Genomic DNA, 20727 nt, shown 5'->3' with positions numbered 1-20727 from the left:
GTATTAGGGATGGATGATTTGCTGGATTCACAAAGGTAACCCTTTCCTCAGCTTCATCTTTAGATTGTGGCGTGATGTGTTCATTTTTTAAGATTTTTAGGCAAACTTGACTTTACCAAACAGGTTCTTTTCAAGTCCTGTTGCATATCTTGTTTCAACAGACCTGGCCTGGGTGGGGTTCGTGATAATGAACTCAGTTGTACAAAAAAATGAGGTTAATCTCATTTAGGCTCAGTTGGGTTTGCATTGCCTTTTTTTTTCTCTTTATAAATAAAATGATTTAAAAACTGAATTTTGTATTTACTCTGATTACACTGATTAGTCTGACCTTTGTCTAATAATAACATTTGTTTAAATTGGAAAAAAACAAAAACAAACTGTGACAAATAAGAAATCCGGGCAAATACTTTTTTACCTCTTAAAAGACTCCTTTCACAAAAATAAATACTGTAGAAGTAAACAGCTAAGTCAACCACTTCTTAGGTCTTTTCTACATACTTTATTATTTAAAGTATGGCATCAAGTCCTCACTTGACATTACAGCAGTAACAATGTTTCCCTGAGCGGTTAGCTGATCGGTGCTCCTGTTGTAACCAGCTTGTAATAGGCTCCCTTCAGGGCCATGAGCTGGTCGTGTGCTCCTTTCTCGATCACAATGCCTCTGGACATGACGGCAATGATGTCAGAGTTCTGGATGGTAGAGAGGCGATGGGCAATGACGATGCAGGTCCGTCCCTGTCTGGCTTTGTCCAGGGCTTCTTGCACAGTCTGTCACGGGACACATGAATTAGTGCTCACAAAGACACACACACATACATAGTCAGGAGCCATGATCAATTCTCTCACGTAGCAGACACACAAGCCTCACAATTATAGCAATTTCACAATCATGGGCTGATTACTATCATTAGAATGTTCCAGAGGCTCAGTACACTGCAGAGGCCTCTGCTCCTCAGCGTGGTTCAGCTATTGGAGCTGTAAAAGCTACAGCACAGACCAAACTGACTGTATTCATCTTAAAAAGGCTGTACTGGAGGGTTGGTATGAACTGTAAGCTGTTGGTGATAATAATAGGGATGATGAATGGTAGTGATGTTAATGATAATAATAATTAAGTGCCTGCTCTCTTTGCTCTGTGTGCCCGGAGAATATCAAGCAGCTGCACTACGCTGTGATGTTGAGTTTGTGGACTCAGCAAATGGAAGCTGTTCAGAGTTCAGCGAAGCATACCTTCTCGCTCTCGGTGTCCAGGGCGGAGGTAGCCTCGTCAAGGAGCAGGATCTTAGGGTCACGTATGATTGCCCTGGCGATGGCAATGCGCTGCTTCTGGCCACGAGATAACTGAGACCCCTGAGAGCCCACGTTGGTGTCGTATTTCTGAAGCACGGGGAGAGAACAAAATTTGTGTCTATAGGCAATTTTTCAATACAGTACTTAAAAAATAAGTAGACACTGAAAACGACATAAACAAACAATGAGAGTAAGCAGAAAACATCAGTAGTTAGTGATGCTTTTTTTTAAATTCTCCAAACATAGCTCAGCTGTTATGTCATGTACGTAGCACTTGATTGCAAACTTCCATCTTCCATAAAAATGATTTTTGTGCAATCGCAGAAACAGCTACTGCTGATAACACAATATGAGCTCTTTCCAAGAGTTCTATTAGTGAAAGATCCCTGAACCCAGAGTGCTGTTAAAGCTGAGTGTATGTGGAACTCAGCCAGGAAGCCACATTTTCCATTTCAACAACTAACAAAAACACTGATGAGTAGTCAGGCTTTTGTAGCATTGTAGCCACCATTTCTACCTGTACCTGTTTCAATAGTGTGTCTTCATTAAAACTGGGATTTGTGAGGGTGTGTGGGCATTTAGCAAAGCAATTGTCATTGTTAACTTGAAGTTGTGTCAGTTACGTCCAGAAACGTAAAGGACATTGGCATCACATTGGAACATCCCAGACTTGACTATTAACAGCTTCCTGTTAAATTGAGAGTGGAACTTACAATACTTCTCCTCACATACAAAATCTTGAGTAATCAGGCTCCATAGTACCTTATTATCCTTACAGAGCACTTTCATGCCTCTCTACTGTGGGACCAGCTCCCAGTCTTGATTTGGAAGACAGGCACTACTTTTAAGATTAGGCTACTGTAGTTCGGGCTGGATCAGGTAACTCTGAACCATCCCTTAGTCATCGTACAATGACCTTAGACTGCCGGGGGGCTTTCCTCATCTCTTTTCACTCTCTGTGTGTCTATACGCTACTTTATTAAATTATTGGCAATTATAGTTTGCTTTTTGCCCTGTATCTCTGTGCTCTCTTCTCTTTAACATCAACCTCAAGCAGTCATGGTGGATGGCCACATCGCCCTGAACCTGGTTCCGCTGGAGGGTTTTTCACTCCACTGTCTCCAAGTGCTTGCTCACAGGGAGTCATTTGATTTTTGGGATTCTTTCTAATATTATTTACCTTATAATATAAATGACACGACTATTGTTGTGAATTGGCACTATATAAATAAAGCTGAATTGAACTGTGATTTACATATTTGCTTAAGAAATGAAAGATTGTTGGTTCAGTTCAAGCTGGAAGGGCGTCTGTTATAAACATCCAAAATCAAAGTTGATGTTATCAAATGTGTTGACTATCTGTAACAAGGGAGCAGCTGCATGTTGGATTTTTAATACTAATTGTTTACTTTACTGTTGTTGGTAAATCCCACAAAATACCCAAAGAGTCCTTAATCGCCAGAAACAATGAAGTTAGGTGGCTGTGTTCATAATGTCTGGGGGGTTTTTTTCATGTTGCCTTATAATAAAACATCTCCCTCTGCTGGTCCTGCAGCTTAATGCAACTTACTGCAACTTTTGCATGCATGTCCATTTCATATGGTGTGCTGACGTGTCTATTACTCACTTTGCCTTGATATGGGTTGGATTCTGAGCTCATGAACAACTGTTTGTTTTCAGAGATAAGGTGGTCCACACAGGACAGTCACTACAAACATATGATTTATACGTGTCTCTGTTTGCCTTTCTATAAAAGTCAGCAATTAATGGTGAAGCTTCTTCGGCTAGTCTTGGAAGAATGGGGTATAAATGACACATTAATGGCTTACAGAATAAATTATTGAACTTATAATGTGAAAACTAATGGATTTTACAAGGAACTTTGACATTTAGCATCTAAAGAGTAGGCAAAAGTTAGGGATGCATAATGGTAAAATTCAGGGCTGAGAAGGTATTTAAAACAATCATTTAGATAAGTAATAGCTGATGACTGACTGACTGTAATCAAACCGAAGTTGCCCATTGTTCATCTCTACTAAAAGCACAAGTGAATGTCCATATTAATGTGGACTAATCACATTTCAACATGCCTAATCAACATGTTGGAACAAGTATTATAATGAAGAAGAAAGTAGGAGGACACTGCAACCTGTGCACTTGATCGTCACTCAGTGCATAGAGTCCTTTTTCCCTGTTGTTTACCTTTCCTGATTGACTACATGTTGCCAGCCTGTTTACTGCTCAAACAGTAAACTTTATTTAATTTTGTCTCTTTTTGAATCCCAGCCACAAGCATCATTTACAAACTATTTATCGTACCTCAGGAAGGGCCATGACAAAGTCATGAAGCTGGGCCTTCTTTGCGGCAGAGATGACCTCATTCATGCTGATTTCTCGCAAGTTGTCGCCATACTTAATGTTCTCTGCGATGCTGCAGTCAAACAGGATGGGCTCCTGGGACACGATGCCAATCTTGGAACGCAGGAAAGACACGTTGACGCGAGTGGTGTCATGGCCATCAATCAGCTGCAGGAAGTAATTGATTTTTCCATTAGTACAAAGCAATGTAAGAATCAAAAGACTAGAAATACAATCCAGTTAATGAGCCATCAGACTACTATCTGAACTGTAATTTCTCTCATAACTATGCAGAGGTGATCGTGTCTTTTTTGAATCAGGACTATGTGTTTCCAAACCACTTCCAGCTCAATTAGGGCCATTTGAATCCTGGCATGAAGATCTTCCTGGCATAAAATCAAAACGATCATCCTGGGTAGAGTGCTCCATTTTATAAAATACAGCACAGAGTCAGCAAGAATGTCTGACTGAAAGATGAAGTGACATGAAATACTTCCACCACCGTGCTCACTGAATGTCCAGCAATTATTCTTTGACTGAGACAAATTACACGTTTCACTTTCATAGTGACATCAAAGTATAAATGAGCCTCATGAGAAAAAAAGATGAAAGCAGAGACTATACACACAGTGTGACTCATTCATTCCAAAATGAGATATCTGACATTTCCAAAAAGGTCAGCAACTGCTGTGACAGTATAATATTGGCAGTTTTAAGTCAGAACTCTCCATTTTGTGCAGAGTCAGATTTTTTTTAAGGCTACAGTACACGTTTTTTTTAATCTTCTATTGAACATACAGTTCTTTTCAAATGACGAGCAGTACTTGTACGCATGGAAAACTGAATTTCAATTTCAATTCAATTCAATTGTTCCATTTTGTAGATTGTTGGTTACTTTAATTAGATAAAGTTACACTTTAAAACTTAAGTACATGGTTTTATATCAAATGAAAATTTAAAAAGTAACTTGTAACAGCATATATTTTTTAAGTTAAAGTAGCATAGAGTGGACTAGTGTCACTTTTTAAAGGATTGTTACTCTACAATGAAACTACATATGGTAATAATTCATCAAAAAGAAAGAGTTGTGGTAAAATGCAAAGCAAAACAACAAAAAGAAAAATGCTGCAAAAACACTGTAATACTGTAACCTTTACAACAGAAAGTCAAATGAAAATTCTATACTTTAGCATATGGTTTATTATACTTTAGTAAATAATTTTCTGCATCCTTAAAAAGACAGGAGCTAATTCAGTTCATGAAAAAGAAGCAGGTAAAGCAGACTTTCACTAAAGGTAGCTAGCTTAGCAGATCTCAGTAGATGCAAATTTTAAGAGAATTTCTACCTTAGTGCTTTCTATCTATCTTTCACTAGCATTTGTCTGCCGCAAACATTTACACTTCGATGAACGCATCAGAGAGCAACTTGGGGTTCAGTATCTTGCCCAGTCAAGCAGACTGGAGCAGCCAGGTATCAAACCACCATCCTTCCAATTAGTAGATGACCTACTCTACATGCTGAGCTACAGCCACCTCAATAATAAAATAAAAGCTCTAACATACTATTGGTATCTCCATTTTTTACAATATGAGCCATTCATAACATACTCATTTGGTTTACATATTGAGCCTGTTGCGTATTAAGCCTGTTGTATTTTGTCTCTCTTACCACTTTGCCGTGGTTGGGATCATAAAACCTCTCCAGCAGCTGTACACTAGTGCTCTTCCCACAGCCACTGCTGCCCACAAAGGCCAGTGTCTGGCCAGGTTTCACTGAAACATTCAGCCCATTCAGGACTTGGATGTCTGGCCTAGAGGGGTAGGTGAACTTGCAGTCAATGAAGTCAATGTTCCCTTGGAAGTTATCCTGAAAACAAAGCAGAGTGAGGGTCAGAGAGGATAAAAACACATAAATAAAAAAGACATTCACCCACATTTCTTACACCTTCAAAGAGCATGGTACTTCACACATAACTTATGCACCACCTTACCCATTTTTCTCCCTTGTCATTGTAGACACTGATCTGAGGCACGCGGTCTAGTAGCTGGAAAAAACGTGCTGCTGAGATCTTGGCTTTGGCATAGTCAGGTGTGTAAGAGGAGGCTCTGCCGAGGGCTGTGCCACTGGTGACAATGGCTGAAATTACCCTGTAAGAGATAACAAAAGCACAAATAGACCCCAGCAACAATCAAAGCCCACTGTACTGCACCATGATTTGGGAACGTGGAAATACCACCCACACACATATGCAGATGATACACATTGGTCAAGTGTGGTCAGACTATTTCACTCATCATGGGCAGTAACATTATGGTAACTTTGGACTTAAATTAACCCTTTGAATTGTTCTTCCTCCAGGATGCATTTTTCATGACTTTAACAAAACAATCTTTTTTGCTGTTTTTTTTAACAACTCAATTGTTATTCACAATTATATACAAGTTTGAAATTATACATAAAGGCTCAAATTTATACGTACACTCCCACTAATTGTAGGCTAAATGTACCTTAGCAAGTTTCACTTTGACCAAATGCTTTTGGGAGCCATCAACAAGTTTATGCACAATTTACAAGAAGAAAAATCTACAAAGTTGTCTCGAGTATGTGTTTTGGGGGACCTTTAAAAAAACAAATAATTTTTAACCCTTTACTGAAGTTATCTTTTTAGGATGATGCAGACTAGTATTAGACATATACATCATATACATTGACTTGACTCTCACCTGAACACCAAACTGAAATGGAGCCCCTCCTTTTGCACCAAATAACCTCCAAACCTGTAGGAGCCTGAGTTTGTCAAGAAAATTATGCACTGGGAAAAACCATAGCAAGCTCCATATACATTCGCCTTCTTCAGGGCTGCTTGATATGGCGCGTCCAGCTGGGCCTCATACATCTCCACAAAGGTCTTCTCCTTCCCCAAGCCAGCGATGGTGCGAATGTTGTTCAGAGCTTCACCAGAAATCTGGGCATAAAGGACTAGAGTAAAGTCTAAAGCAAGCCTAGTTGTTGTGTGCTTTAATGTGCAAAGGAGAAAAGGATGTAGATAACGTAGCTGCTCTTTCTTATCTATGTCCTGTTTTTTGCAGCTACAGTTATCTAGTTTCCGCCCTTAGGTATTATTAAATTTACATCTAATCCACTTTACTTAAATGGGTTGGGTTTACTGCATTAGGATAATTCACATAGCATAAAGAAAGTTTGTAGTCCACTTTTTACTGTGAACTTTTCAGCCCACTGTATTCTCCTAAAATTTTATCAGTAGCATCCTGACTGCATTTTGAACATGGCTGGCCCCTACACCATTGGAGCCTGATAGTATTAACTGAATACTTCACTCCCCAAATTACAGGAACAAAAAAATTATTAAATTGAACCCTGGACCCCGATAAATGTTCAGCTGCAGGTTTTTGCAGGGATGTAACCTGCAGCCTAAAACTGTAGTTAGGGACTGTAATGATGCATTTTACTTGTCATTCTATATCTGAATAATGCACTTGTACTATTTTCAGACTGGAGGATGACGTAAACTGATATGAAATGCAAGTAAAATAGGAATCATATCTGACCTGTCCAGCCGCTTCCATGGCCTCCTTGTCCTGTTTGGCGAAACCTGTGAGCATTGAAGCCTGGAAGCCGCTTGACAGAGCAATGAACGGCAGAAAGCAAAGGATCAGCAGTGTGAGCTTCCAGCTGAAGTAGAAGGAAATGATAAGTGCAACGCCAATGTTTGCCAGAGAGTTGACGATCATGCCGATCTGTGAGCCCGTAGCCTTGGAGGAAGAGAGCAATGATGTCACTTGACTCAGACTTCTGGTGATTGTCCACATGGACTGAACAAAATTTTAATACATATAAGATTCTATAAACAACAAACAAGCTATTACACAATTATTTTCAGTTGTTTATTCTCAAACTTGCTAGAATTAAGAAACATGTGCAATTTAGGCTAAAATTGTGATTTAAAAAGAAAAGACATAAACTACATAAATGATAGAAATTACATTCTAACCTGAATATGACTTTTTAGAATTTATTGAAACGTGTAAAAAGAAACAGAAAGCTCAGCAGCTTAAGCAAGAGTTCCAGTGATACCAGTGATATCAAGGAATGGCTAGCTGATAGCCCAGGTTAGGCTAAACTAAAGCTAAAACTATAAATAATCTTATCAGAAACGATGTGTGACATCACAGCATATCCATTTTTTATACTGTGTTTAGTTTCAGCATCCAAGTAGCTGATTTAATTATAAGCATAACTTTATGGCCCAATATCCATGAAGATGCACTTTATTTTTTTGTTTTGTTTTTTTCATTAAAGCTATAACTCACTCCTTGCACTTGTGAGGCATCAGTGGCCAGACGTGTGGTCAGAGCTCCTGGACTGTTCCTGTGATCATCAAACCATCCAACCTCTTGGCCCAGCATGGCTTGGAAGCCAAGCCGACGTAACCTGCGGGTCAGCAGTTCTCCAGACTTAGAGAAGGCGTAACCCTGGAGACACACGCACACCCAAAATATTAAATCCAAAACACTTCCACAGTGATTTCATACCGAATGTGATTTACTAAATGAGTAACCTAAAAAAAAAAAAAGGTTTCCCACTCATAAATTGAGTATAAAGAACTGCCTTTGCTTTGCAGGATGTAAGGAAATGTTTTCCTTCAGCAGAATGCATTTATTTACCAAAATAAACAGGTCTCTTATGACCTTCCTTCAACCTTGACCACCAGCAGGTTTTAAGGCTGCAAAGAAGCACTAAAGAAATCATTATTGCAAGTGAACTACTCTACCTGCAGCAACTGGGTGAAGAAAGAGACAATGCCAACCACAACAAAGAACAGGCAGATGCTGTTGATCTCCTTCCTCTGAGCCACAGGATCTTGTACTGAGAAAGTCTAAAACACATATAAGCATTTAAAAAGTGCTTTCAAATAAATGAAGAATTTGATTGACTTATTTGATTTTATTTTATTTCAGCTCACAGTGTCACTGTACTTAAAAGAATCTGATGATGGTTTAACAGGACCTCAAGGGTGGGATAGCACGAAACATTTACACTGGAAAATATTTAGTGGGTATTAAAATTCATTTTAATAAGTCAGCAAACTAACGGCAAACCAAACTGACAGGGCTAGAGTTTTTAAAACTGTCATGTGATTAAACTCAGAGTCATAGAATAAAGGGCTGTTTGAATATTGGGGTTTGAGTGATTAGTAAGACTAGGAAAATGCTATATAAAAGCCATTCCATTATACTAGCCAGCTAACATATCATTTACACAGATAATGTATTGGTCACTGCTGCTAATTAGAAGGAAATTTGCAAAATGAATATCACAGTTCACTGTCAAACTAAACCAGTCGTTTGTCAAAGTCTTCTGATTTGAAGTAAGAGCTTGAGTCTCATGTACAGTTTTACATGACTTTATAGCCATATTTCATGTGCATATGTCAGTGTCATAAAAAAGATAAGAGACACACAAATCTAAGAGTGCTTAACACACTAACTCACACATGTCCAGCTGTCATTTACAGCTGGACATGTGTGGACATGTGTGAGTTAGTGTAAACTCTGGGCTGTAATTGGTCCAGCCCAGAGTCGATCATGACCAACTGGCCAATCCACCACCATTCATTTATACCGTTAAAAAAGGACAAGAAATAAAACCCCATCAGCCCATAAAAACGAAAAATCACGAGCAGCCCACCAGGTATGCCCGATGGCCGGACTAGCCCTGCCCCGAATAAACAGTGGTTTCCTGGGGACTTCTGGGTATTTTACAGGAAAAGAGAAACACATTATATAGGAAGGAATTTTAACTATATTATAGGATTAAAAAAAGGGCAACTGAATAATTAAAAAAATCATCATTCACATCAACATAATGAATATTAAATAACAATTTTTAAAAATTGTTATTTAACAATTAAAATTTAAAAAAAATGTTTATTCTATTGTACCTAACGTTAATTATTTGTATGTAAATATAATTACATTGTATTTTTTTTTTAATGCACTGAAGTCTATGCACTTAGTTATTTCGTGCATGGGAGCATACATTGCTCTATATATCTTTCAGCAAGGGTGATTCCTTTCCAGCAGCACTAGTGCACACAGTGCAAACACAGTTTGGCAATAACAGATTTAACTGAATTACATCTAACTGCTGGCTTGGTGATTGTGCAACCATTTTGCCACTTCTGTTCTGTTCTTCCTGTGGAAAATGTCAGTACTAGAAATTCACAATATTGTTGAGTGAATTATATGAGGTTGACATAAATGCTTTCCTGACCTAAACTGTATGCTGAACAATATGAAGGGAACACTGCATTTTCAGCTTCTAGTGCAACTATATGTTGACTGCTGCTTTTGCCCCTCGTTTGATTTGTACATCTGGTTTGGTCCAAAACTTAATGCCTACATTCTACAAGCTTTTAGATTCAGATTCAAAACATGAGACTTGAACCTCACCGCCAGGATTTGACTGAACAGCAGAGAGTAGACGGGGTTGACCCCTCCATTTATTGCAGCCCCAATGGATCCAAAAAGCATATATGGCCACTCAGGTGTGTTGTACTTTAGGATCCTGGCAGCTGAAGCAGGTTCCACAAGTTCATCGTCCTCTTCTAGGAATGCATTCTGAGCATAAATATATAAAGTTATATTACGCAGGAGCATTATAATAATATAATGTTTAAGCATGGATTAAAAAAAAACTACAAATACAAACAAGTAGTTTTATACTCCACTGGTTTGTAACTTTTGTTGGCTGTTTGTTGGCAAACGTTTCATACATAAAAGAAACACAAACCCACTCACACCCACACATACACACCTTGTCGTTATCTGGTCGAGATATAGAAATGTCTCCAGTTGGAACGGAGGCTTCTGGGATCAGGTTTGACAACTGGGACCTGGACCGCCTGCGGATGGAGGCTCTGCAAAGAATTAATTAGTTAATTACAGAAAAAAAAGAGTAATGCACATTATAGGTTACTGAATATTGTAGGTACTCGAGTTTGTGAGTGGTGCTGCTATTGTGGCACTGATTACTGGATGCTTGTATTGGGGTGACAGAGTACCTCTAGCCTCCTCTACTGTCGTACCTGTTGTATAGTGGCTCTGGATGATAGTGTCAGCTAAATGTTCCAAATGTCAGATTAAATGCAAAAGGGTGATTAAGAAAATTAAGGTGCCAGTTTATGCACTGACAAAAGTCAATTTCAGCTACAAAATGACTACTATAATAATCCTATTTAGATGCACAGTCAGGCCCAAGAAAATGGATAAAAACTCAACCAAGAAAATGAGCAAATGTGATGAAGAGAAGGAGTGATTGGGCACAAGTTTGTGTAATACCTCAAACTGTCACGGTAACTGCCTGCTCTAGATAGCTTTAGTCTCTCAGGCTCGTCTTCATGGTCGGCCACTAAGAAATAAGAAAATCAATAGAAGGAGATGGTCACATTCACTAGATTCTTGTAATATCTACATGCATAAGTCTTTCAAAACATTTAGATTGAAGCAGAGTGGATTTCGTCATTCCCAAAGGGCTGGACCTACTTTGCCGAGCCTTTTCATTCAGAGCCTTGTCTCCTTGGCTCTGCAGGGTGACAAGAGTGAAGTAGACACCCTTCCTCTCCAGAAGTTCATTGTGTTTTCCCCTCTCTACGGCCTGGCCGTGCTCAAAGCCCACAATCACATCAGCGTTCTTTATGGTGGACAGACGATGAGCAATAGAGATAGTTGTGCGGCCCATTCGTACCTGTGAGGAAGTTTAAAATACTTAAATACTTACTTATATTTGATCATTTCTTCTTCATTCCCAAAACAGAGGCTGAAAATTTTAGTTTTGTCAGTATTTGGCCCTTGTAGTGACGGTGGCAGCCATTTTTTTTAAGAAGTCTTACAAATTTTGAACCTTTCGTCATTAAATATCTAATTTAGTCGTAGATGAGCCAGACATACTTTATCCAAAGCTGCTTGAACTACAGCTTCACTCTCGTTATCAAGAGCTGAGGTGGCCATGTCCAGCAGCAGGATACGAGGGTTCCTGACCAGCGCTCGTGCTATAGCAATCCTCTGTTTCTGCCCGCCGCTCATCTGGCCTCCACCCTCCCCGACCAAGGTGTCAAATTTCTATCAAGAAAGGAAAAAAGTTGTCAGCCAGTGCTTAAACGTTGTGATCACCTATAAAGCTTAAAAGCCTATTGCTCATCTGCACCTGTGGCAGGTCCATGATGAAGTTGTATGCGTTGGCCTCCTTTGCAGCAGTGATGATGTCCTTGTCAGAGACACCAGGGCGACCATAGCGTATGTTCTCTGCAATGGTCGTGGCAAACAGCACAGGCTCCTGCTCCACTATACCGATCAGAGAACGCAGCCACTGGATGTTCAGCCCTCTGATGTCATGACCATCCAGGGTCACCTGAGATGGAGGCCACAGAGAGCAGGTGCTTGTGCTAAAATTGATGGATGATGCTATTACAGCACTTTGCTGCTATAATGCATTTCCTTGTTTCTTTCTGTCTTTGCAACAATCCTAGTTTCAAATCATAGGGTTGTTAGTCTTATGGATGCCCTTCATCGGGCAATAACAGGCTATTTTCTACTCAAGAAGCTTAAAGAAATAAGACAGTGTGGGGTGTATGGGCCTGTAATTCCAGTAAAAGTGAAAAATGAGGCTGTTAGGATCCATTTGCTGAATAATGAAACGGATTATCGTGTACTTCCATCAGCCTTAGGGGATGGTTATTTTAAAAATAGCTAGAATAAAGCTTCAAAGGATGGAGGTGTGTATCCAGGTAATCATCACACTCTGATGAAAGAGTCTGATGAATGATTAACTTGACCATTTGGAGCTTCACACCTACCATCCCCTCTTTAGGGTCATAAAAACGCTGGATGAGTTGAATGGCAGTGCTCTTCCCAGCTCCGCTTGACCCCACAAAGGCTGTGGTCTCCCCCGACTTCACTACAACATTGAGCTGGTCCAGGATCTTAGCAAAGACAGGACACTTTGTGACAAGATCCTGAAACCGGAACCATCTCAACTATGCATATGTGTGTAGATGTCTGTAAGTACCTTTACTTCAGGTCTGGATGGGTAGTGGAAGGTGACATTGTGAAATTCAATGTCCCCTTTGACCCTGTCGAGCTTATATCCAGCTTCAGATAAGCAGTCAATCTCTGGCTCCTGGTATCATTTTAAAAGGTGCAATGTTAAAAAAAGGTCAATGGTTTTCTGTGGAAAGGCTTAAAAGATATCAAGTCAAGTCTTCTCACTCTGTCTATAGTCTCAAAGATTATAGTCGCAGCTCCACGACCTGACGCAAAAGCCTCCAGACACGGAGAGGCTTGCCCCAAATTCATGGCTGCTATCAGAACCCCAAAGAACACCTGAAATAACATATAAAAGTCAGTATATTATACTCTTCAGTGTAACAAATCTGGATTTTATCAAGAGTGATGAAAGGTTATTTTAAAGTGCCACTTTGTTGTTTTATCTTGCACTAATAAACACATGTAAAGCAAAATAAATAGGGCAGAAAAGTCAAAAAGTTACAAATTTAGATAAGCAGGATTTACCCGTTATTATAGGCTGTAATTCATATTTTGGCATAATATATGTGATACCTGCAGCAGTGTTCCTGGTGTGTATTCTTTAGTGTCCACAACCAGTGAGGAGCCATACCAGAAGGCCAGACCATAACAAAGGAAGATAACCAGCCACATAAAGCCAGTGAAAAACCCCACAATCAAACCCTTTCTAATGCCCCAGCGCTGAGCGGAGACCAGGTTCCTGTCGTACCTTTAGAAGAAAAGAAGAGTTCATTTGAGCTACCCTTAGAAGTACAAAGAAAATAGTAAACATGCTGTACCTTTCTTGTATACCTCACCTTTGCACTTCCTTTTTCTCTCCTCCAAAAGCAGCCACAGTTCTGATAGAGGACAGGACCTCATCAGCTACAGACCCAGCTTTAGCATAGGCCTGCAGCTCCATCCCGGTTAGCTTAGACACAAACTAGTTACAACAAAGTGATGCCAAGTTAATGGAGAGGAGAAGTGAAACTGAAATGTAAAGTTAAATCAAGTCTTGACAAGTCAAGAGAGGTTTGTTAAACAAAACAGGAGAAATGAATTTGACGATTTACCCCCTGAGGTCAAAGTAATCAACCCCAACAAGAATAGTCAAAAAGCTGTTTTGTCATAAAATCAAGCTGGAATCTTAATATCAAACAAGTCTCACCAGAGCCATAAGACCTGCTCCGACACCAATCAGCGGACTTGCTGCGATTATGACAAGTGTTAACTTCCATCCTTTGACAAAGCCAACGCAAAAACCACACACAAAGGTGGTGAAACGCTGCACAAATATGGAAACTTGATCCGCAATGGCATCATTGATCTTGTTTATGTCACTAGAATAGAGATATAACAATTGTAATACAGATAAACCATAGTAGTCCATATCATCACGTTCTACTCACTCTGACATGCGAGTGTTGAGCTCCCCGACAGAGGTGCAGTCAAACCAGCCGATCTCCATCCTCATCACTTTGCTGAAGTACAATTTCCTGATGAGCTGAATCTGCTTGGCAGCAGCAGTCACCCACAGGGAGATCTGTCAGTTGTTGAAGAGAGGTTATGTTCACTTTTGTTAATTAGCAAATATAAAAGCAAGCAGGGCAGCAGGGTGTCATCAGGACCTGCACTCTTCCTCCTGACCTTGTTTTTGATTTATAAAAAGACAAATTACACCTGTGAAACCGCTAAAGGGGCACTTAACACATGAAAGGGCACTCATTGCTTAAGAGGTAGGTTAACACTAAGCATTTGAAGATATATGCACATTCCACATAGTCTTCTGATGCTCAGGAAGAGCATTGCTGAGAAAATAATCCAGATGGTTATTTTGCAATGTTGTGCAAAATTTCTTTTTATTTTTTACTAGCTAACAGAGTCATGTGATATTTCCTGAGCAGAAACCAAGGGCATATTTGGGATTTAAAAAGGACTGGAATATTTACATTTGCTCTCATTTGGTTGGTGTGTCAGAAGTGTTACCCTGTCAGCAGTGACATTTATGAAAAAAAAAATAAAGTAAGGAAATAAAGAAGGCATTAGTAGAACAGTGACTAATGATTTTCAAGCCATCTTATTTCTTAATTGCTGGAGGAAATCAAAGATGACCTGGAATCTTTTACTAGAAGAAGCTGCTCAAGTCCTGCACCAGACCTATTTGAAATCCTTCACTTTTTATCCTGTGCAGCTTTTCAAAAGGTAGAATGAGGCTTTTAGTAAACTCTCAATTTACCCAGGGTTTTTAGGTTCTATCATCACTTACAGCGATCTTCAGATTCAGTTTAGCCTGATCATGATAAATAACCTAGAAACCATAGACTGTTGCTCAAATTTCAGTGCTATGTAGCCTCCCAATACAACTTCTCTTTAGGTCATGCCATTTTTTATTTACTTTTCTTCCAGGAATGCACATTTCCCTAGTATTGTTCCAAATGTCCTTTTGGCAGTGAGGTTAGACATCCCTCCACTAACACCTACACTTCTAAAACAGAAAATGCCACAAGTCCAGGTTGTTACTTGCGGTGAACTGGACATAAAATAGCAGTAATAGAATAGCCTCTTACTGTCATTGTACATGTACAATGAAAAAGCATAAGAATAAAGAAACAGCAGCACAGAGCAAGGAGAGATAGTGGAAAGCCACGTTAATAGATTAGACCTAGGCTCATCAGGGCAGGGGTGTCCAACTCCTGGCCTCAAGGGCTCTTGTCCTGCAGATTTTGGATGTGTCCAGAACAGCTGATTTAAATGGCTAAATGACCTCCTCAACATGTCTTGAAGTTCTCCAGAGGCCTGGTAATGAATTAATCATTTGATTCAGGTGTGTTGACCCAGAGTGATATCTAAAACCTGCAGGACACCGGCCCTGGAGGCCTGGATTTCCCCACCCCTGCTTTGGAAGATTGCATTGTTCGCTTTCAACTTACATCTTCACTTCTTTGTGGTTAGAATTATCACAATCTGTGTTGCAAATTACAATCAGTCATTACCTGTGTGTTGTGGTAAAAAAAAAAAAACTGGAAATGAAAAGAACAATACAAATAAATAACTACTGTGGCATCTATTAAAAAAAAGTGTTTTACTTTTTTTCAGCTTTTTCTAAAATAGTAAAATACAGGGATCATAATTTAGCATTAAAAATATCAATTTCATTAAAAGAAAAATTTTTCGAGCTGATCTGAGTCACGGTGCAGTTGATGGGTGTTTTTAATGAGTAAAGGATGACTTATAACACAAGTTTGTTTATATTAAAATATTCCGTGACTAACCTGAAGGTATCCTAGCAAGAACACAGCTGCTCCAATCCCAGCATAATAGAAGGCAAACATCATCATTTCATATTCAATGTCAAGAAGCCTGTAAATTAAGTCACACATATTATTCAAAAGTCACACATGAGGACTATAAAACACATAGAGATTACAATACAGAAGCCACAGCTTGAACTATATTTCGTTTTGACAAACGAAATATTGTATTTCTCACAACCCACTTACCCACATGTTCTGTTCTCCAGCGGTACGAACATCTCGAGAGTTGAATTGAGAAGGCCGATATCTGACTGGTTTATGGGCGCTGACAGGTTGTACGCTGCAGTGTAGTTCTTTTTCCACTGGATGGTGTTGTTCACGCACTCCTTGCGGTCGTCACTCAGTTCTTGTAGCTCAATGTCGTACTCGATGAAGGCGTCAGTGAGCAGGCCGAACACCAGCAGCATGAGAGGCTGGGCTGAGCCATGCAGCAATGCGCACAAGCAACCCACCACCATCATCAGTATGTCTTTGCACGTGGCAAAGCGGAACTGGGCAGGTGCATCAACACAAAGCACACACTAGATTAGGTGGATCCAAATTGATAAAGGAGGGGACATTGCAAACAGTGTAAGGCATTTTTACCAGCTCAAAGAAGCCGACTCTAATGGCTGGTTGCTCTTCATTTTTCTGAGCTCTATTTGACATAAAAGTCCAATGAGTTGATTATTTACTCAAATGTGACAAAGTATTCAGAGCCTGCTCCTTGCTACTTACTTTTCATCCTTCTTGGAATGTGTAATTGTTCTGCATGGAAAACAGGACAGGGAGTAATTAGACCAACAGATACTTGAGAAACACATTCATGCAGGGCATATGACGAATTCATGAGTCTAATGTATTTATCAAGAAATGAACAAGTCATATCTTTATACCTAATGGGTCATCAATTGATGATTGCTTATCAACTCTCTCTATATTTATTGTACAATCTACTGTACAATATAAAGCGCCTTGAGGCGACTGTTGTTGTGATTTGGTGCTGTATAAATAAAATTGAATTGAATTGAATATTTAAGCTTAACATTTATGATCTATTAAATATTCAGGAAGATCAAGACTTCATAAGAAGTGTCATTTAAGGAAAAATTAGATGATTCAATTATTATGTAAAACAGAGTACTTTTCTATCCATTCAAACTTGTATTAACAAGGTTGCGATATACCAAACTTTCAAGTGATTGAGTTGAATCTAAAGACTGATGTGTTGAGCAAAAAGAACAGAAACTACTGACACAGTCTTTTTAAAATGCATTAAATTATTAGTTGATCCAGAAAAAAATAATAAGACTGATAATGACATTTTACTTAGAAAATTCAGATATTCTAAAATTTCTCATGATCAATAAATAAAACATTAAACTTACATATATGAGCCAGTTGGTTCTGTAAGACAACAGATACATTATTTATATCTGTCATTGAAACTAATTTTTATAAAATGAAGTTTAACATAATTTTCATTGTTGATTATATCTCAGTTTTCTTAATAAGTTCTCTACATTAAAAAATAGCACGTTACCTTCATCTGAAACCTCATAGCTGTGGTTTTCCTGTCCTAGTTGTTTTATGCTTTGCAGTTTCACAGATCCCGTTGGCATGTTGAGTCATCTACGAAAAGAAAAGGAAAACAAAATTGAAATCCCACTAGTACCAGAGTGCTTTTTTTGTTTGTTTTTTGCACAAAGAATATCTTACAAATCTGTTATCCTATTTGTCCTTGATTGAGGTGTATCATAAATCCAAGTCAGATTAAATTGGCAGTCCAGTATCCTAACATGAAGCTGTTTAATCCCTGGTGATTGTCACAGCTTGCCACTTGCGAAGAAGCTGAAACACTAAATACCTTGGCAGCTCTTTGCGTGCTGTTATTGAACAGATTATGCATTTGTTGGAACAGGGGGTTGGATTGTTTTGTTAGAAGGTAAGTGACCTGAAACGGCCAGTGACCTGAAACGGTCAATGACCTTGCAAAAGCAAACCTTTTACTTGTAAAGGCCAACCACCGTTTATCCTAGTCTAATGTCAAGCTGAATATTAGAATCCATAGCTTTTTAAACTGTGTACAGCTGTAGTAGGTTATGGTTCTATCTCCATAAACTATCATAATCCTCTACCAATTATAATCGTACTGTAATAAGTAGAAAATTATGGTAGGCCAATTTTAGCATTTTAATAAATGCAATACATATAAATACATATTAATGTGAGCCACCCCTCATTTCTTTATATGTTGCTTTCATGGAGCCAGACAACACTAAGAAAATGCTATGGGGCAGTTGTCGTATTTGAATATAAGAAACTTGTATATCCAACATGACTGTTGTGAGATTATTCTGTTATCATATGTTATCTTATATCTGTAGTTAAAGTAGTTGAATTATGTTAACTGCTGTAGGTCATATAATATCCTTTAGTCTAGATTGTGTGCTGTGTATGTAGCTTAGTTTCCATTATATTTTTGGGTTAAAAGAATGTGACCATTTTTGGATTTGTTAGACAGGTGTGCATTACCCTGTACCCTTGATCTGCTGTGAATGTGTTACACTGTTTCTTGACATTTCATACTGCTGAATCATGAAGAGAATGTTGTGTGCAGAGGACCTTGTGCCGATAATAGAAGAGACAGACCACATTCCATACCCCCACCTTTACAGAGAGCAGAAAGACAGGGAGCCGAGGTCATAACTTAGGCGCCGTAACAGAGAAATAATGTGAATGTTTAGGCTTTTACGACTAGGTGGGGGCCACTAGAGGCTATAAGAGCTTGAGTAACCCTCCACCAGTTTGAGATTTGTTGTGACCCTCTTCATGCATGTCTCCCCATCATGATGGCTTATGCTCATAAGTGTTGAATTGTATGGAAATAAAAGAATTATTGATTGAGCATTTATACATCGAGTATTGTCCTTCCTTCAGCCCAAAGATTAAAAGAATTGGGAGATTTTAACAACTTGGTGTCATGACCCGGATCTTTGGTGTGCTGAGGAGGGGCAGATTTGGCCTGTGGTGAGATCGTGGGGCGAGGCGAACAGAGGACCGGTCCAAATATAAAAAGGTAAGCACAGCCTGTTGTATTATAAATACCAAATGTGCATATTGGGCTTTCCAAATTAATCTGTTCGCTGAGTTACACGTATTTTCACATTAAATTTGTCGGTGTCTGGTTTTCGGCGCGAGATACTAACATCATAAGTTGAGGCTGAATTCCAGTGTGTCATAGGAACTGGCTCTAGCAAGATACTAAAAACATTCTACGTTGAGACTAGAGTTGCAGCCCACGTTACCCTCCACATTTAATTTTGTCTATGACTGGCTTCTGTTGCAAGAAATGGGGAAAACTTCTAAGACGTGGCCAAAGTTTAGCATATGAAATAGAGGTGAAATAGAGTCTGGCTTGTGGTGCGCTTGCAATTTCAAAGGTGAGCTCAGAGGTTTCTGTGTGTGTTTCCGCGTGTGTGACGCGCTCTCTGTGTGTTTCATCGTGTGAAATATGAACATGGTGACAGTGACGGTTGATGTGTGAATGGGAGGACACTAGAGCAAAGACACATTTTAGGATCAAAGGTTGTGGGCCTCGTGGATTAGTTCTGGGAGTGGTTTCCCAACCGGTAGATCGGACGCGGCCCGGAGATAACTAGGGTAGCAACCTTGGGAGTGGAACCCCTAAAGAGCTTGTTCATGCCTGAGCCTGTCTGTGGACGCTCAGGCAGGTCCAGCGGCGTCTGGTTAGCCGAGGTGGCGACTTGGGAACTGAGGACTCCCGCATAGCTACAGAATAACACTGAAACTTCTGTGTAATCACGGGTTTACATTTATTCTGGACTAGAGCAAGACACATTTTGCGAACAAAGGTTGAGTTCTAGATTAGTAAAAGATAAAAAGAAAAAAGGTTGAATTCCTCATTTCAGTGGTTGAAATTGCTGTTTGCCTGTCCCCTGACGAGTGTGTGAAATTAATTAAAGAGGGCAATTTGGAGCCACATAGAGATAGACAGGCATAATTGGGTGTATTACTCTGTGGTGTAAGAAAAAAGAAAAAAGGAATAGAGGAGTTAAAGTAGTAAGAGGTGAGTAGTGGTGTGAAATATGTTGGGTTTTAAAACTGACGTAGAGAAAGGAGAAATAAAGGGAGAGTGGAGAATTATTGAGAAGCAGAGAGAGGAATGTGTTGGGAGACTGGCATGCAGTCTGCGCTGTAAAGGTGGGCGTGTTGCCTGCTGGTCTATTTAACAGTGATGAAAATTATATTAAATAAATCTCTTAGTGTGTTAATACAGGAGGCTACGGGCCTGGACCAACCGCCCCCCACAAGCACAGCGGCCGAAGCAAAAGTATAGTAGTGGTAACCACACCCAGCAAGAATCAGCAGCTGTGAAAAAGACAGCAGCGAGGAGAGAATTAGAGGAGAAATTAAGAGAAGTTTTAACACATAAAATTGGGGCCAACAGACTTGTGGAGGTTGGGAAGGCGTCCGGAGCATCACAACAAAAGGTGAAACAAAAACACACACAAGCAGAGAAATGTGAGAGAAAGGCTCCTTGTAAGGTAATGCCTTGTTTGAGAAAAAGTTAAAAATAACCCACTTACAAATGCACACACACACAATGAAAAAACAGCTTACACTCAGGAACACATGAAGATTTTCCGGCAAGATTGAAGCAGGGAAATTTAACATACAC

The 20727-nt window shown here is 39.4% G+C and overlaps 1 protein-coding gene across 2 annotated transcripts in view; it reads right to left on the bottom strand.

The window, feature by feature from the left end:
- Nucleotides 1–484: 484 nt before the first annotated feature.
- Nucleotides 485–20727, bottom strand: part of LOC102292457 (bile salt export pump) — a 42441-nt gene continuing 22198 nt past the window's right edge. Inside the window, exons 1-29 of one of the 2 annotated variants that reach the window (XM_005948576.2) lie at nucleotides 17745–17906; nucleotides 17569–17657; nucleotides 17414–17432; nucleotides 16764–16793; nucleotides 16632–16683; nucleotides 16233–16537; nucleotides 16005–16092; nucleotides 14142–14275; nucleotides 13901–14072; nucleotides 13551–13675; nucleotides 13288–13462; nucleotides 12937–13050; nucleotides 12737–12847; nucleotides 12525–12650; nucleotides 11876–12079; nucleotides 11620–11790; nucleotides 11215–11416; nucleotides 11011–11080; nucleotides 10487–10589; nucleotides 10123–10290; nucleotides 8442–8546; nucleotides 7981–8142; nucleotides 7219–7422; nucleotides 6373–6614; nucleotides 5640–5796; nucleotides 5318–5515; nucleotides 3610–3816; nucleotides 1231–1377; nucleotides 485–768 (exon numbers count right to left, since the gene is read on the bottom strand). In XM_005948576.2, the coding sequence (XP_005948638.1) occupies nucleotides 568–768; nucleotides 1231–1377; nucleotides 3610–3816; nucleotides 5318–5515; nucleotides 5640–5796; nucleotides 6373–6614; nucleotides 7219–7422; nucleotides 7981–8142; nucleotides 8442–8546; nucleotides 10123–10290; nucleotides 10487–10589; nucleotides 11011–11080; nucleotides 11215–11416; nucleotides 11620–11790; nucleotides 11876–12079; nucleotides 12525–12650; nucleotides 12737–12847; nucleotides 12937–13050; nucleotides 13288–13462; nucleotides 13551–13675; nucleotides 13901–14072; nucleotides 14142–14275; nucleotides 16005–16092; nucleotides 16233–16537; nucleotides 16632–16683; nucleotides 16764–16793; nucleotides 17414–17432; nucleotides 17569–17647 (4071 nt within the window). In that variant the 5' untranslated portion in view covers nucleotides 17648–17657; nucleotides 17745–17906 and the 3' untranslated portion in view covers nucleotides 485–567. Of the gene's footprint in view, nucleotides 769–1230; nucleotides 1378–3609; nucleotides 3817–5317; nucleotides 5516–5639; nucleotides 5797–6372; nucleotides 6615–7218; nucleotides 7423–7980; nucleotides 8143–8441; nucleotides 8547–10122; nucleotides 10291–10486; nucleotides 10590–11010; nucleotides 11081–11214; nucleotides 11417–11619; nucleotides 11791–11875; nucleotides 12080–12524; nucleotides 12651–12736; nucleotides 12848–12936; nucleotides 13051–13287; nucleotides 13463–13550; nucleotides 13676–13900; nucleotides 14073–14141; nucleotides 14276–16004; nucleotides 16093–16232; nucleotides 16538–16631; nucleotides 16684–16763; nucleotides 16794–17413; nucleotides 17433–17568; nucleotides 17658–17744; nucleotides 17907–20727 lie in introns of those variants that run through there. The other variant, XM_014329667.2, reaches the window with a different exon arrangement.

Source organism: Haplochromis burtoni, unplaced genomic scaffold (assembly GCF_018398535.1).
Source record: "Haplochromis burtoni strain Fernald_Lab_line unplaced genomic scaffold, NCSU_Asbu1 Contig_591, whole genome shotgun sequence".
Lineage (NCBI taxonomy): Eukaryota > Metazoa > Chordata > Actinopteri > Cichliformes > Cichlidae > Haplochromis > Haplochromis burtoni.
This window is presented reverse-complemented; position numbering and strand designations above follow the sequence as displayed.